The sequence below is a fragment of the Hemiscyllium ocellatum genome, chromosome 10, assembly GCF_020745735.1.
Source record: "Hemiscyllium ocellatum isolate sHemOce1 chromosome 10, sHemOce1.pat.X.cur, whole genome shotgun sequence".
Taxonomy (NCBI): domain Eukaryota; kingdom Metazoa; phylum Chordata; class Chondrichthyes; order Orectolobiformes; family Hemiscylliidae; genus Hemiscyllium; species Hemiscyllium ocellatum.
In genome coordinates, this window is record NC_083410.1 from 11454735 (window position 1) to 11473122 (window position 18388).

Here is an 18388-nt window from a genome sequence, read left to right on the forward strand (position 1 = left end):
CTTGTGCAAAGGGCAACTGTTATATGGCAAATCCATTAGAAAGACGAGATGAATAAAAAGGCACCAAAATGAAATGAAGAGTGGAGTAGGAAATCAATTGGGACTAACATTTGAAACCACTAAGAGTAATCAGTTAACTATTGCCTGTTGTGGTCATGCCATCAATCATGATATGTTTCTTGCCATTGTTCTGAGATCAGAAAATTTCATCTGATCCAATCAAATAAAATCTTGAACAGTTGGTTCAAGTATTTTCAAGCTAACTGATGAAATTTGCTTGTTTGAGCTCCAGGTGAGGGAGAAGTGGAAAGATGCCCTTGGCACATGCTGGGAGTTGGTTTTCTTGGTAGAATTCAAAGCAGCTCAGTAATGGTGTGGGAGCCATGTTGTCTACTTAAACTTTTTTATTTAAAAAAAATATGTTTATTGAGTTATTGTAATTTTTATCACTGATATAAAATCATATTTAAGCTTGGAAAGTAACTGCAAACAAGAAGAAATTAGATTATAAAATTGATGCATTCCAAGGGCAGAATATACTTGTATAGAAGCATTATAAAATCTGTGCAATGCTCACAAACCATAATTTGAGAATGAATTTGTTAATAGCATTCTATGGGAGAAAAAATGGCTGAATCTGACAAAACTTTGGATTTAGTAAGATTTGGTAATCTAGCTTTGGTAATCTAGCTTTGCTGAGTTGAAACAGTTATCACAATTGTAAGTAGTAATATTAATTTGCAGTATTGCAAATGTGATCATTTGAACATTGTTAATTTTCAAGCAATGATTAACTGTATAGATGCCAGTACTTTATAATTCCAAGAGGAAAAGAACAAAGCATATTTAAAAAACATTCACAGTATCATGTTAATCTATGAGTAAAAAATAAGGAGGGATCATTCCACACTGAAGTGAAGTGTATTTTGCTACCAAATACAAAAAGTCACAATTGTCTACTTATATTGGTTATGGCAATTTTAAATACTTGCTGGTGCAATTATGCATTTATTGAAGCTGATTGCTTCTTAAACTGGAGGTTGTGTCATTAAACAACAGGTGAACACTTTGAGCATTTCCCAGAATAAGAGATGATCTTAAAAACAAATTTTGTCATGAGCCTGACTGTGTGTGGATAAGTGCTAGGAGACTAGAATTAGGGGGAATCATAATGTCACTATATGTATAGTGGCGATTCTTCACAAGTGAGGATGATCATTTTCCATGAGTCCACACATGACTGAGGCCAGTTCGGGATCCCATTGTCTTCTGGGATGTCTGGCCATGTCTAATTGATTCTGGTCTTGGTTGTTTTTGTTGCATTTCCTGTTGGCCTTTCAGCAAATCCTTTAAGTGCTGCTTCTGTCCTTTGTCTAGTGTGTCTGCTTTGACTGAGCCAGAAAAGACAACTTGCTTTGTGACCACAGTGTCTGACATATGAAACATTTGACTACCTAGTAAAGCTGAAAGCAGATGATTGTAGCACTAATGCTTCTGGTGCCTTTTTGTGAAAGAGCATTGTTGGTATGCCTGCCTCTTCCTCAGGCAATGTTTATAGTATGATTCCGGTACTTTGGAGCTACTTTGCAGCTAATCTTTTTTTGCTTCTGTGGGGACCTCCTGAGGTCTCTGTACAGTTATGATTTCTGGAATTGGAAGTCAGTGACGCCAATTGCATCAGCATGGTACTTGCTATGTGCAAGTGCTCAGAGCAGCCGTGCACTTGTATGGCCATGAAGCTTAGGGAGAATGTTGGTTTGGAATAGAGTCTGCAACGTAGGACTGAACTGGGGTGAAATTTTGACTTGGGGTTGTGAATCTTTGGAATTGTCTATGCCAGCAGACTGGATACTCAGTCATTTTGAATATGTTAAAGATGGACATTGATTGATTGGTCTTGGGGTGGTTGATATTAAGTTACATAGGGATAATGTGGGAAAATGGTTCTTATTGAACTGTGACTAAGTGGCTTAGTCCTGTTACGTATGTATGAATTTGGAGCAGTCGTGGCTCATTCGTTCATTCTCTTTGAGCCTGCTGTGCAATTTATTTAGATTATTAACTTAAAGATCACACAACACCAGATTATAGCAACAAGTTTATTTGGAAGCACTAACTTTGAGTGCTGCTCCTTCATCAGATGGTAGTGGAGTATAAGATCACAGGACACAGAATTTATAGCAAAAGTTTACAGTACGATGTAACTGAAATTATATGTTGAAGCAAGTATCATCTTTTTTTAGAATCGGCCTATTGGTTTCAGTTCTTTCATATGTAAATCCCAGAACTTCACTTGAAAGTGTAACTTTAAAGGAACTTTAACAATAGGTGCTGTGTTGACCAAGATAATGCATTAAAGGTGTGAGGTGCCCACATGAGTACCTCCCACCATGTACGTGGCAGGTACTCATGTGACTCTGCCAATGCTGTCTATCTTATACGCTGCAAGCAAGGATTCCCCGAGGCATGGTACATTGGTGAGACCGAGCAGAGACTATAACAGTGGATGAATGGACACCACACAGCAATCAACAGACAAGAATGTTCCCTTCCAGTCAGAACACTTCAGCGGTCCAGGACATTTGATCTTTGACCTTCGGCTGACCTCCAAGGTGGACTTCGGGACAGGCAACAACACAAAGTGGCCGAGCAGAGGCTGATAACCAAATTCAGTACCCGTGGGGATGGCCTCAACCAGGACCTTTGGGTTCATGTCACACTACAGGTGACCCCACTGCATTACACACTCTCTCACACTCTCAGACAGAGACTGTCACACACCTATACCCCTTTACATTCACACTCCTACACATACACTGTCTCTCAGTCACACATACCCACCTGTGTGCACACCCATATGTACACGCGCGCACACAAGTTTGTGGGATGGATTTGTATTCGCAGAATTACATGTTATTTTGCTCAAAAACTGCATGAATCCATGTAAGATTTTGTAAATCCCTTTTTTAGATTAGCATCAGTCTGAACATTGGGGCACAACCTCACACAGGGCATCTTACACCTTTTAATGTATTAGGTGCCATGTTGGTCCAGATATTGTTAAAGTTCACTTGAGAATGTAACTTTAAAAAAGAACTGAAACCAACATGCCCATTCTAAAAGATGAGAGACTTAACAAACAATAAGATCTTTTTCGGTATATAATTTCAGTTGCATCATACTGTAAACTTTTTTCCTATAAATTCTGTGTCCTATGATCTTATACTCCACAAGCACCTGACAAAGGCACAGCGCTTCGAAAGTTAGTGTTTCCAAATAAACTTGTTGGACTATAATCTGGTGTTGTGATCTTTAACTTTGTATACCCCAGTCCAACATATTTAGATTATAGCTGATATGATTGTGACCTCACTTCCACTTTGCTCCCTACCACTTGGCCTTGGCCTAACCATCTTCAGATATCTCATCAATTACCTTCCCTCCATCATAAAGTCAGAAACGAGGATTTTCTCAAATGATCACATAATGCTTAGCACCGTTTGCAACTCCTCTGATACGTTAATGTCTAAATGCGGTAAGGCTTGGACTGACATTTAGAAAGTAAGGTTTGTGCTACACAAGTACCATCTTCAACAAGAAAGAATCTGACTCTCATATCTTGTCAATCAAAGGCATTACCATGACTGAATCCCCCGCTATCATCATTTTGGGTGTTATCATTGTCTAGAAACTGTGCTGGCTAGCTGACCTATGGCTACAAGAACAGGTCAGAGGCTCGGGCGAATGCACGGAGTGACTCTCCAAAGCATGTCCACTGTCTAGCAGGAACTCAGCAGAATGGAATATTCCCCACTTGCCAAGATGGCTACAACTCTGACAACTCTCAAGCTTGTCACTATCCAGGACAAAGCAGTCTGCTTTTTTGTTATGGATGCGATATCAAATAACTCCCTCCATGACTGCTCTGTAGCAATGATGTAACATTTACAAGATGCACTGCAGAAATTCACCAAAGATCCTTAGATAGCATCTTTCAGTTCCATGAGCACTTCCATTTAGAAGGACAAAGGCGGTGGATACATGGGAGCAATACCCATCTGCAACTGTCCTTTCAAGCCATTCGCAATTCTGACTTGGTGTTCTTTCAGTGAGACTGGTTGAAAAACCTTGAATTCCTTTCTAACGGTCTACTGAAAGCATGTGACTTGCAGCAGTCAAAAGAAGGCAGCTTGGTGTCACTTACCCAAGGACAATTTGGTACAGGTAGTAAATGCCAGCCCATTCTGCGATGCCAGTGAATTAAGACCAAAACAAACAGATCTGGCATCTTCATATTGAATGATGGAGGTAACCATTTGTTCCTCTGTCATATTTCAAAGTCATTTTCCTAATTGTTCATGTTTCCTTCGATTATTTGTAATTTGAATTTCTGTTTTAAAACAGACTATTTGAGCACCTAGATTCATTGAAATATGTATGTCCATAATTAGTTTGTGCATTTTAACATAACTAATGGGAATGGGGTCAGGCAGGGGACAGACATCAACCTAGTCTGTATTTTCTGGCTTTGAATCTATTGTCAGTTGACAACTACTGTCTGTGTTTTTCTCCTAGCGATGTTTCCAATAATACAATTTGTTTATCCCATACTAATAAAGTTTTCCATCCAACCATGATAAGTCATACATATGCTGACCAAGGTTCTTTTGTCCATATGTAAACGGAATCATTCTACCTGTTGAGGTCAGTATTTCTAGCTTGTCAAATATTTTGATTGCCATTCTATGTCAACTTCGCAATAGTTTGGTTTGGCTGACCCTTTTTTCTGTTATATGATACTCTTATCAGAAAGAACTCATGTCTATTAATTTCATGTTTTTCAGTCGCAAATACTCCAAAAGATTTTTCACCATGTGGCCTTTGCCAAATAAAAGAGGTAGATTCCCAATATTTTCCCCTAACTCTTTTGTCTTCTGGTTTGCCACCCGAACAAAATTGCATTTGATTGCTCATTGTGAATGTGAAAGTATCCTATCACTGTGTGCACATCTACAATGTGAAGAAAAGTTTGCTTTTACTTCAAGGTAAAATATTTTCAAATGTCTCTTGGAAATGTGGCCATTGTCAAGAAGGCAGTGTTGTTTTCACAGAGCAAATATGCCACAAACTACAAGTAAATAAATGATTGGTTACTGTAATTTGGTTTTGGTGATGGTTGAGGAAAGAATATTGATCTGGACACTGGAAAAGTTGGTGACGTGAAATCTCCTAATTTCTAAATCTCTTAATTTTCCTATGATTTGACTAAGCTGGTTTGGAGTCTGTGCCTTTTTTTATTTATAGTCATTTGCTATTTAAAGTATTGTTGAAGTATTGTTTTTCTTTTGTGGATTGAGGAATTCTGAGAGGCTGGTGTAAAAGAGCCAATCAGTACCATTTTCCTGTGCAGACCTTGTAGGCCTGCATGTTTATTTCACTCCAGTGCCTTTCCAGATTCCTCTTTTATCATGTTTCAACCATCCTGGTAGGCAACAAATTCTAAATCATTATCATTCAAATTTTTCAAAAAATGTTTAAAACTTCTCACTTCCATACCCTGCCTGACTCTGTTCCCCAAAACTTGAAATCTCTGCAGTCGGGTTCTTATACCATCAGGTAATGGGAGGAATTTTTCTTTCAGTTAAATTTAAGGTTATGTATCAAGTCTCCACTTGGTCATGTTTTCTCCAACTTCAGCTGCTTCAATGTTTCCTTGTTAAATAAACCCTTCTTTTCCCATATGGTAAAATCCCTATATACTCAAAACCCTTGCTTCTTTCCTTTCTAAAGTGTTGTGACCAGAAATCACTGCAGGACTATAATTGTGGCTGATCTGGGGCTTTTTAAAAGTTCAGTATGGTTTCCTGCTTTCATATTCCTGGACCTTTTTTTTGGGAAGCCCAAGGTCTCTCACACTTCGACTGTGACAAGACAAAGAGTAAGCATCAGCGTTGTCGAACAAAGAGACCTAAAAGGTGCAAGTACTGAACTTAGCTCTTTTGAAAGTAGCATCACCAAAGAAGGCATTTAGCAAGCTTACTTTCATTTGGTCAGAGCTTTGCATACAGGGTTTGGAGTGTCGTGTTACAGCTGTACAAGGTATTGGTAAGACCACATTTGGAATATTGCGTACAACTCTGGTTGCACTGCTATAGGAAGGATATTATTAATATTTACAAGGGTGTTACTGAGTCTGGAAGATTTTAGTTATAAGGAGAGGCTGGATTGCATGGGACTTATTTCCCTGAAGAGTTGGAGGCTGAGGGGTGACCTTAGTAGAGGTTTTATAAAGTCATGAGGCACGTAGGTAAGGTGAATCGCCAAGGTCTTTTCCCCAGCGTAGGTGAGTCCAAAACTAGAGGGCATAGGTTTAAGGTGAGAGTGGAAAGATTTAAAAGGAATCTGAGGGGCAACATTTTCATGCAGAGGCTGGTGCATTTATGGGATGGGCTGCTAGAGGAAGTGGAAGAGATGGGTACAATTCCAATATTCAAAAGACGTATGACTCGAAGGTCCATCCATGAGTTTCTAGATGAGTTTCACTTTTTTCACTCATTCACTTAGAACTCATCAGGTCTTTATAACCTTCCCCCTACTTCTTCTCCCACTTTCTGCTAACTTATCTGTCTTGTTGCAGTCAATTTAACAGTATCCTTATTGTCTTTCATGCCTGGAAAATGGTTATCATCAAATTCTGAAAGTTTATTCTTTACACCAATAACTAAGATATATAATTTTATGTGTAAACAGTTATAAAGTAGAATGCATGTACCCAAACTGACATTGTCCTATTTCATGAGCTTGAATTTTGTTAGCCAGTTTTTGTGGTATTAGGTCAAGCCCGAACTACCTTCTACAAATCTAGTCTTGTTTAAATTATGGAAACTTTTGGACACGAGTTCATGGGAAATCTTCAGTATTAAACTGAAGGTGTGGCTGCCAATATCTAGGATTAGACTGGAGGCTTTGGGGCAGGTTTGCAGAATCAACGTTAGAAAAGAGGAGTGATCCTGTAAAGAGTCTCTTCAGCGTGAAGGCAAGAATTTTAAATTGTATTGGCGAAGGGCCAAAAATGAGTTGTAGGTCAGCCAGAGGTGAAGGAGAGGCAGGACTTAAGATGTGAGTGGTGGGATTTTTGTTGAGTTGGTTTTACTTAGTGTAGCTAATAGAAGATTGAGACCGAGCACATTTGAAATAGTCGACCAAAAGTGATGAAGGTTTGGTTAAAGGTTTGAGAAATGTGGGCTGAGGTAGGAGCCATTACAAGCAAAGGTGGAAGTTGGCAGTTCTGCTGAAGAGAATTGGTTCCAAGCTAGATTTGGTGCCAATTTTTGGGGATATGACTATAAAGGGAATTCTCTATAATTTAGAAATTTTAAGATTTGATCTGATTAATGCCTTCAAGATGTTAACAGGAAAAGATAAAGTAGATAAATTATTTGCATTGGATGGAAAATTCTTGAACTACAGGGCATTGTCAGAGAATTAGGGCCAGACCACTTGCGAAATGTTAGGAAGCACTTCTACGCACACAATGTTTGGCAGACTTTTGGAACGCTCCGCCAAAAAGGCAGTGGATGCTAGATCAGTTGTAAATCAGTTTTAAATATAACAATTATTTTCTTAAGCAAAGGTATTAAGGGATATGAGTCAAGGGCAAGAATTATGGAGTTTGGCCACAGATTAGCTATGATCTCAGTGAATGGCTGAACAGACTTGAAGGGTTGAACAGCTTGCTTCTGCAGTAAAGGTTTACCAGATGGATTCCTGAGATGGCTGCACTGGATCGGTTAGAATTAGATTTGATTGAGTTTAGAAATTGAGGAGTATTGTTAGGGTCTTTTCTGGGTTTTCACACAGGAGATGCAATTTGCACACATCAGCTTCTGCAAACAGTTAAAGTTTATTAGAGACTGTGTACAAGCTAGGTGACCCCTTTGACCCTTCTCGTAGGCATGTGAAGTAGAGTCAAGAGGCCCTGAACAAAGAAAACCCATCCCCTTTTATACAAGTCAGTTGGTAAGGCTTGCAGATATGCAGGTATTTTCCACCCCCCACCCCCCAACCCACCATAATCACATTACCCCAGGTACAATGGTGGGCTGTGGTCATCCTCAGATAGTGTAAATGCCCTAATCTGGAGAACAGTTATGCGACTGATTTCCCCAAGAAAATATAGGTGTGATATGTCGTGGCTTCGGGAGATGGCTATGAAACATTTCTCTGAATGGAAGGGCTGAATGATTGGTAGTTAATTTGATAATAGTAGGGAAGTGGTAGCAAATGACTGTCCAAATGGATTGCTGCATGGATGTTATCCCCATCCACTTCCATGATGTTCATCTACTGCAGTTTAACATTTTAATATCGCATTAATATCCAGAGAAAGTCCAATTTAATCTTTTACCATTACAGTACCTCCAAAAATCTATAAACATTTAACAGGACTAGATAGAGTAAACACAAGACAGGATTCCTGATGATCAGGGAGTCCAAAACCAGAGGTTATAGATTAAGGATATGGGATAGATCACTTGGGACTGAGATGAGAAATTTCTCCACTTAGGTTGTTGAGGCCAAAACATGGAATATTTTGAAGGAGTTAGATTTCTATCTTCATGTTAAAGGGATAAAAGAGTATGGAGCAAAAACAGGAACAGGATAATCAGCAGTGATCATATGGTATGGCAGGGCTTGAAGGACTGAATAGCCTTCTCTTTTTTTTCCTATTTTCTATGTTTCTCTGTTAGTATGTAGTTCAGTTTGCGACCTGTGACTGGGAGGGGCAGGGAGACATTATCAAGGGAACACAGTTTGTGGTGGCAAAAAATGCAGTTGATTCATAACTAGTTTCACCTGTAGGGAGAGGCTGAATAGGCTGGGGCTCTTTTCCATGGAGCATTGGAGGCTGAGAGGTGATCTTTATAGAGGCTTATAAAATCGTGAGGGGTGTGGATAGGATAAACAGACAAGGTCTTTTCCCTAGGGTTGGGGATTCCAGAACTAGAGGGCAAAGATTTAAGGTGAGAGGGGAAAGATTTAAAAGGGACCTAAGGGTAACCTTTTCACGCAGAGGGTGGTGCTTGTATGGAATGAGATGCCAGAGGAAGTGGTGGAGGCTGAAACAATTAGAATATCTGGATGGCAATATGGATAAGAAGGGTTGACAGGGATTTGAGCCAAGTGCTGGCAAATGTGAATAGATTAAATTAGGGTATCTGATCGGCGTGGATGAGTTTTTGTGCCATACATCCCTGATGCTATTACTATTAGATTAGATTCCCTACAGGATGGAAACAGGCCCTTTGGCCCAACAAGTCCACACCGACCCTCTGAAGAGTAACCCATGCAGACCCATTCCCCCACCCTCTATTTACCCCTAACTAATGCACCTGACACTCTGGGCAATTTTTAGCATGGCCAATTCACCTGACCCATGTATTTTTGGATTGTGGGAGGAAACCGGAGCACCCACAGGAAACCCATGCAGACACAACAAGAACGTGCAAACTCCACACAGGCAATCGCCCAAGGTGGGAATTGAACCCGGGTCCCTGGCACTGTGAGGCAGCAGTGCTAGCCACTGTGCTGCCCTGAACACCCAGGCAACTGAATGGCTTAACTTTTATCTAATTCAGTGCATATCAACTTTATTTAAAACAACTGTTTTGGTAGCCATGTTTAATTATTGAAATTCACGTTTTTGCTCTGTGCTAATAGGATGAACGTACTGTTGGAAAGTGATGCTTGTAATCTATGCCTACCTGCTAAGCACTTTGTCATAAAATATTGACTCCAATTTAACCCCTTAAAGTAATGTCACAATAATTTGAGTTGTGCAGACCTCGCAGACCCAAAACTTTCCCTAAAGTAACTTCTGCACAGTTGTCTGAAGTTGCTATAATGAAACTCTGGAGATAAGTCTGTATCTTTTATTATTGTAACCATCTATTCTTGACATAATTGATAGTGCCCCTTTGTATTTTATTTTCGACACTCTTGCAAAGTCTGTGGACTTTGAAGCAATATTTGAAAATCCAAGTCACAGGGTATATGTGAGATTAATTGCAATTGGGGAAAAGAGAATTGCCACATTCTTCGTTAATGGCTTCTTACATAAGTAATGAAGCATATAATTTGTTTGCTATTGAATATACATGTGCACCTAAGGTTAACACTGCACAAAGAATTGTTATTGCATTTCTGATTAACATTGGGTTAGAGACATTGTTTTACCAGATTACATTGCTATAATGAAAGTTGTCATTTTAGTATCATAATTAATTTCTCTTGACAGTAGGTAACACTGTTCGTTAAACTTGATTCCCCTCTGACATCACTTGTCTCTACTATTCTCCACTTATGCTGTGTCTTGCTGCCTGTAGCTGCTGTCTTTTTTTTTTGCCCCCCCAAATCCAAAGACTGACTGACTTAAGAGTTTCAGGAATAATGAATCATAGAACCCTGACAATGTGGAAGAAGGACATTTGAGCCCATTGACTCCACACCGACCCTCCAAAGATCAGACCCAGACCAGTCTCCCTATCGTATCCCTGTATTTCCTGTAAATAATCAACCTAGCATGTACATTATGGGCAATTTAGCATGGCCGATCCACCTAACCTGCACATTTTTGGACTGTCGGAGGAACCTCGAGCATCTTCAAAATCCCTTCACTCAACACCTATCTTCATAGTAATGTGAATTGCATGATCTTTGTAGTCAGGTCGAAATCGTGATCCCTTCTTAGTTATACTGCAAACTCTTTCTCAGCTCAGAAGTAAATGGACAATTTTGTGCACAACTGCTTACAACCTGACATTCTTAACACCTTTTCTTTCTCTGGGACCTTAGACTGTCAGTCGAGCCTCTCTCAAGATGGAGATTGCGGCTATTATCTCCAAGTGTGAACACTTAGCACCACTTCCCTAGCACTCTGGATGATCTTTAATCTGTGGTAATTAAACTAACCAGGCTTGCTTCAGAATAGGTCATTTGACCTTAAAAGGCACCATTCCTAAAATGTAACCATCTTTTAAACTTCATTATAACAATACAAAAGAAAAGTCCATTGATATATTTTGGGGATTTTTGAAGGAATTAATTGAGGAAAATCATTTTTTTTTAACCAATGATCCCCATCAGTGTATTTCTTTTCTGCTAGATCCTGAGATTGTTTTTCTTTGCTCAATAGAGGAATGGAAATATTTAACAAAAATTGAGAAAGTCATTCTTCTATATCTTGTGTTGAAAAGAATTCCTTACTTGCTCCATGAAATCTTTGTGTTGAAATACCAAGGATTGGGGTAAACTGAACTGAACTATCTAGGCAAACCTGACACTCATTTTGAAGCCCCGTCTGAAGGGCAGTTAAAAATATGCAAGACGATCAAAACTGTGACTGCATTTGGATCTTAATTTGGGTTGAAATTCTGAACTGCATTTGAGGTCAGAGTTTCACTATTTGATTCAAGTATGGTACCAAAGTTATGACTTTTTTTTCAAAGCAAATTACATTGATTTTAATTTAATATTTTTTTTTAATTCTAGGTGAATCAACGCAATGTTCCTGGGATTGACAGTGCATACCTGGCAATGGACACAGAGGAGGGAGTAGAAGTTGTGTGGAATGAAGTCCAGTTCTCAGAAAGAAAAAATTTTAAACTGCAAGAGGTGAAGATAACACTCGAAAATATTTAAATATGAAAAGCTAATGATTGTTCCTACATTTGTTAATTTTAATACACTCAGTCCTCATTATCCATTGATATGCTACTCATGGATTCACATACGCATGAGGTTGGCCACAGATTGCATTTCTGTCTCTTTCCCATTATCTCATACGTTCTACCTTGGTTGACCAATTTTACGGTTCTTCGTGGTGTATAGGAGTGATATCTGCATTTATTGTTGTCTGGTTTATTGTTAACCACGTGAAGTTAGTGTCCTATCCCTTGTGGGTGATGAGGACTGGGTGTTGATTTTTCTTTTGAAGTTGTGTGATGATAAGATCATTGCAAGAATTTTTAAATCATTAAAAAAAATTAGGTCCCAAGCTTTGAATGATTTTACATGGAATGTCCAAGCAGTTTCGAACAACTAGACTTTTCCTTTCTACACTCCTTTCCTTTCAATTTTGGTAAAGGCATAAATAATCAAATTTGTCACCATCCTGATGAGTGTACTTTTGTTTCTTAGGATAAGGTTAAGGCTGTCTTTGACAATCTCATCCAGCTGGAGCACCTGAACATTGTGAAATTTCACAAGTATTGGGCAGATGTGAAAGAAAATAAAGCTAGGGTAAGCTGTCTTGATGCTGATTGATGCTTTTGTTACTCGACCTAACAATTATTTTCCAGTATCTAATATGAAATTTTAAAATTGTTACATAGACTTTTTTTATCTTTGGCTGAATTTTTTTCTGTCCTTGGTGTGCAAATATTTCATGATTTCATGATTAAACATGCTACCTTATGGTTAATATTGAAAAAAAATGTAAGAATATAATAGAAGCAAAGTAGTCAAAGTCCATTGAATACTAAAGAAAATTAAGCACCTTAATTGCGTCCATTGCAATAAAGAACTTTTTTTTTTATTATATCAGAGTCCTAGAGATGTACAGCATGGAAACAGACCCTTCGATCCAACCCATCCATGCCAACCAGATATCCCAACCCAATCTAGACCCACCTGCCAGCACCCAGTCCATATCCCTCCAAAGCCTTCCTATTCATATACCCATACAATTGCAACATTTTCATGAGGCATTTGGATCAGCCTCCACCACTTCCCCTGGCAGCTCATTGCATACCTGTACCACCCTCTGTGTGAAAAAGTTGCCCCTGAGGTCTCTTTTATATCTTTCCCCTCTCACCCCAAACCTATGCCCTCTAGTTCTGGACTCCCTGACCCCAGGGAAAGGACTTTGCCTATTTACCCTATTTATGCCCCTCATAATTTTGTAAACCTCTACAAGGTGAGCCCTTAGCCTCCGACGCTCTGGGGAAAACATCCCCAGCCTGTTCAGCCTCTCCCTGTAGCTCAAATCCCAGAGATTTGGGAGATAAAAGCTAAATGATGGGAATTAAGTTTTGTATTGAAAGCACATTTTGCTAAAAATGTTTGGAGTTGCTGAAGGAGTTATTAATGTATATTTATGTTCCTGCAGGTTATATTTATAACGGAATACATGTCATCAGGAAGCTTAAAACAGTTTTTGAAGAAAACTAAGAAAAACCACAAAACTATGAATGAAAAGGTTGGTTGCAGTTTAGTTTGCAAACATTTGGGGTGGCTTGGCTATATTTTTGCTACTTAGCAGGGCATATTCATGAGCGGCTGCTGAAAGATTCTGTGGTTCTTTAGGTCATCTGGACAGCACGTGGAGTTGATGTCTGAGGTGCTCTTATTTGAAGTATACATCTGTTCAAATACTCGTGCACACATGCTTAATTATTGCAAATGCGTCTAAGTGCAACTTACTATGAGGTGGAACATATGTGGCAGAGGATAACAAAGAGAGAAATAAGGAAGGAGAGGATCAAATATGAAGGTAGGCTAGCCAGTAATATTAGAAATGATAGTAAAAGTTTCTTTCAATACATAAGAAACAAACGACAGGCAAAAGTAGACATTGGACCACTTCAAACTGATGCTGGAAGGTGAGTGATGGGAGATAAGGAACTAGCTGGAGAACCTAATAAGTACTTTGTGTCAGTCTTCACAGTGGAAGACATGAGTAATATCCCAACAATCAAAGGGAGTCAGGGGGCTGAGTTGAGTATGTTGCCATTACAAAAGAGAGCGTGCTAGAAAAGCTAAAAGGTCTAAAAATTGACACATCTCCTGGCCCCGATGTGCTACATCCTAGAGTTCTGAGGGAGGTGGCTGAGGAAATAGCGGAGGCGTTGGTTGAGATCTTTCAAAAGTCACTGGAGTCAGGGAAAGTCCCGGATGATTGGAAGTCCGTTGTTGTAACCCCATTGTTCAAGAAAGAATCAAGACAAAAGATGGAAGATTATAGGCCAATTAGCCTAACCTCGGTTGTTGGTAAAATTCTAGAATCCATTGTTAAGGATGAGGTTTCTAAATTCTTGGAAGAGCAGGGTCAGATTAGAACAAGTCAACATGGATTTAGTAAGGGGAGGTCGTGCCCGACAAACCTGTTAGAATTCTTTTGAAGAGGTGATATGTAGGTTAGACCAGGGAAACCCAGTAGATGTGGTCTGTCTAGACTTCCAAAAGGCCTTTGATAAGATGCCACATGAAAGGATGCTAAGTAAGGTGAGGGCCCATGGTGTTCGAGGTGAGCTACTGGCTGGATTGAGGATTGGCTGTCTGACAGAAGGCAGAGAGTTGGGATAAGAGGTTCTTTTTCGGAATGGCAGCCGGTGACCAGCGGTGTCCCACAGGGCTCAGTGTTGGGGCCGCAGCTGTTCACATTATATATTAATGATCTGGGTGAAGGAACTGGGGGCATTCTAGTTTGCCGATGATACGAAGTTAGGTGGACAGGCAGGTAGTACTGAGGAAGTGGGGAGGCTGCAGAAGGATCTAGACTGTTTGGGAGAATGGTCCAGGAAATGGCTGATGAAGTTCAATGTGAACAATGTGAAGTCTTGCACTTTGGAAAAAAGAATGCAAGCATGGCCTACTTTCTAAACGGTGAGAAAATTCATAAAGCCAAAGTACAAAGGGATCTGGGAGTGCTAGTCGAGGAGTCTCTAAAGGTAAACATGCAGGTTGAGTCCGTGATTAAGAAAGAGAATGCAATGTTATCATTTATCTCAAGAGGGTTGGAATATAAAAGCAGTGATGTGCTACTTATAAAGCTCTGGTTAGGCCCCATTTGGAGTAGTGTCCAGTTTTGGGCCCCACACCCAGGAGGGACATACTGGCACTGGAACATGTCCAGGGGAGATTCACACGGATGATCCCTAGAATGATAGGTCTAACATACGAGGAACGGCTGAGGATCCTGGGATTGTACTCATTGGCGTTTGGAAGGTTATGGGGAGATCTGATAGAAACTTACAAGATAATACATGGCTTGGAAAGAGTGGATGCTAAGAAATTGTTTCTGTTAGGTGGGGAGACTAGGACCCTTAAAATTAGAGGGAGTCAATTCAGAACAGAAATGCGGAGACATTTCTTCAGCCAGAGAGTGGTGGGCCTGTGGAATTCATTGCCATGGAGTGCAGTGGAGGCCGGGATGCTAAATGTCTTCAAGGCAAAGATTGATAAATTCTTGATGTCACAAGGAATTAAGGGCTACGGGGAGAATGCTGGTAAGCGGAGTTGAAATGCCCATCGGTCATGATTAAATGGTGGAGTGGACTCGATGGGCTGAATGGCCTTCCTTCCACTCCTATGTCTTATGATCTTATGGCACAGTGGTTCAGTGATTAGCATTGCTGTCTCTCAGCGCCAGGGACCCGGGTTCAATTACAACCTCTGGCGACTGTCTGTATGGAGTTTGCACACTCTCCCCATGTCTGTGTGGGTTTCCTCCAGGTGCTCTGGTTTCCTCCCACAGTCCAAAGATATGCAGATCAGGTGAATTGCCCATAGTATTCAGGGATGTGTAGGTTAGGTGCATGAGTCAGGGGTAAATGTGGGATGGTGGCGTGGGGGAGTGAGTCTGGGTGGGTTGCTCTTTGAAGAGTCGGTGTGGATTTGTTGGGCCAAAAGGGTCTGTTTCCATGCTGTAGGGATTCTAATTCGAAGAAATATACACTTCTCCACCTTCTACTTTATCCTTCTATTCCACCTTCTTCTCCACCTTCTACTGGATATGTGAATTTCCAGCAGACCATGGCTGGAGTTGAAAATCTATTTATGTGGATATATCATTGACTTGACCGGGACCTGTCTAGCTGAAATAGAGGCAGTCACAACTTCAGTGGTTTTGGATGAAAGTAAGTGCAACAGGGTATCAAGCAAGTTTTGAGATTAGAGCTCTGTTTGGTAGGGCTGTAGTAGAGGTGGGTGACTTGTACCCGAAACCTATTAGAAAAAGAACTGGAAGTGATGTCACCCACCACAACAAACCAAGGCACATAAATAAAAAGCGGAACAGTATACCAACGCTTCAACGGAGGCCTACAGATGATGATACCTAGCGTGGTGATGAAACATCTGAGAACAAACCTTTCAGCTCATTGATCAAACTTGCAACCTGAACCACAACCTGAGCTACAAATCTTCACAAAAATCGCAATTACCCTGTCTTTTCTGCATTGAGAAGTTAGCTTTTAGAGTCATAGCTGTCCAGCATGAAACGGACCCTTCAGTCCAAATAGTCCACGCTGAACACGTTCCCAAAACAAACCAGTCCTGCTTGTTTATATTTGGCCCATATCCCTCCAAATCTTTCCTATATGTGTACCTATTGAAATGTCTTTTATATGGTGAAATTATACCTGCATCCACTACTTCCTCTGGCATTCCACGTAAGGACTACTGTGTTTTTTTAAAAACAAAGTCCCCCCCCTCCCCCCGTGAAACATTTAAAGTTTTTTTCCCTGTCATCTTAAAAATATGCCCCCTAGTTTTGAACACTCGCCCTTGGGAAAAGACCCTTGTTATGCACCTTATCCATGTCCCTCTTGATTTTATAAACCTCTACAAGGCCACCTCTCAACCTCCTATACTCAAGAAAAGAAGCCCCAGCTTATCCAGCCTGTTCTCTATACCTCAGACTTCCATTCCTGGTAAACCTTTTCTGAACCTGCTCAAATTTAATATTTTTCCTAAATCAGGACAACCAGAACTGGACATGGTACTCTAGAAGAAGCCTCACCAAAGTACTCAACATGATGTCCCAACTCCTATCATCAGATGTCTGAGCAATAAAGGCAAGCATGGTAAACCCCACCTTAACATGTCATGCAAATTTCAAAGAACTATGTACTTAAACTCCTAGGTTTCTCTGTTCTACAACATTATCCAGGGTTCTGCCGTTAATTGTACAAATCCTGCCCTTGTTTGTTTTATCAAAATGCAATACCTCTCATTTTTCTACATTAAACTCCAACTGCTACTCCTCAGCCCATTTGACCCAGTTGATCAATACCTCTTTGTAATCTTAGATAACCTTCTTCTCTATTCACTATACCACTGATTGTGGTCTCAATCACAAACTTAATAGCCATACCCCCCCCAAGTTCTCATCCAAATATGTAAAGGACAAACTAAAGCGGACCCAGTACCAATCCCTGTGGAACACCACTGGCAACAGTCCACTAATCCAAATAAGCTTCCTAATAATAATTGGAACAATCGAGGTAACAGTGAACTATTCAAGGATATTAATCGTAATTGTATTAGTAATGATCTCTGCTGAAGCAAAGTGAAATAAAAGTAGTAAGTGCTGGCAAAACTCTTCAGGTCTATCAGAAATCTAGAAATAAACTAGGTTAAGATGGAATGTACTTAAGTTCTTCTTTAGAAAAACCGCATTGAAGATGGGGTGAGGATAAGCTTGTAATCAGGTGCAAGACAGCCTTCAGTCACATGAGTTATAGGAAAGTGAATACCAACTAAGATACTGCACCCCAATAATGGAAAGGAGAAAACCACAGTTCTTGCTGGTTGAGTGACCAAATCCCTCAAAAAGCATTGTTAATTAAATCAGCATTGTGGTGCGTGAGTGTGAACAGCCTGCACCTGGAACTAACTTTCTAGAGTTTAGCAGAGTTAAAATGAATTATTAATTCTGTGATATAGGAGTGCATTGACTGTAAATATAAATCATTCTTTAAACTGGACAAGTATATTCACATGTGGAATATAATATGAAAAATATTTCTTTATTTCTATTTAGGCTTGGAAGAGATGGTGCACACAAATTTTGTCTGCCTTAAGGTAACTGAAATGGATCTGTTCTGGTTGCTTTCATTCTTTCTTCAGCCGGTCTTGCAATTTCTGAAGGCATTGGTGTGTGTGTGGAGTTTGCACATTCTCCCCATGTCTGCATGGGGTTCCTCCCACAGTTCAAATATGTGCAGGTTAGGTGGATTGCCCATAAAGTCCAGGGATGTGTAGGTTAGTTGAATTTGCCATCTAACATGCAGAGTTGTAAGGATAGAGTTAGGGGAAGTGGGTCTGGGTGGGATGCTTTTTGGAGGGGTGGTGAGGACTTGATGGACTGAATGTCCTGCTTCTGCACTGTCAAGATTCTATGATTCTACAATTCCGTCTTACCACCCCATGTTTGCTTTGGTGCACATACTGAAGTGGACCAGTTAATGATTATGCAATTGCAAGAATAGGTCAGAGTTTGGGAATTCTGTGGTGAGTGACTCTCCTGACTCTCAAAAGCCTCTCCTCCATTTACAAAGCACAAGTTGAAGTGTGATGGAATGCTATCCACTTGACTGAATGAGAG

General features: G+C 40.1%; 1 protein-coding gene across 1 annotated transcript in view; it reads left to right on the forward strand.

Moving 5' to 3' along the window:
• The window catches only part of nrbp1 (nuclear receptor binding protein 1), a 110069-nt gene that overhangs the window by 14889 nt on the left and 76792 nt on the right, over positions 1-18388 (forward strand). The window contains exons 2-5 of the mRNA XM_060831249.1: positions 11551-11673; positions 12199-12300; positions 13169-13258; positions 17825-17865. Coding sequence (XP_060687232.1) covers positions 11551-11673; positions 12199-12300; positions 13169-13258; positions 17825-17865 — 356 coding nt within the window. The remainder of the gene's footprint in view (positions 1-11550; positions 11674-12198; positions 12301-13168; positions 13259-17824; positions 17866-18388) is intronic.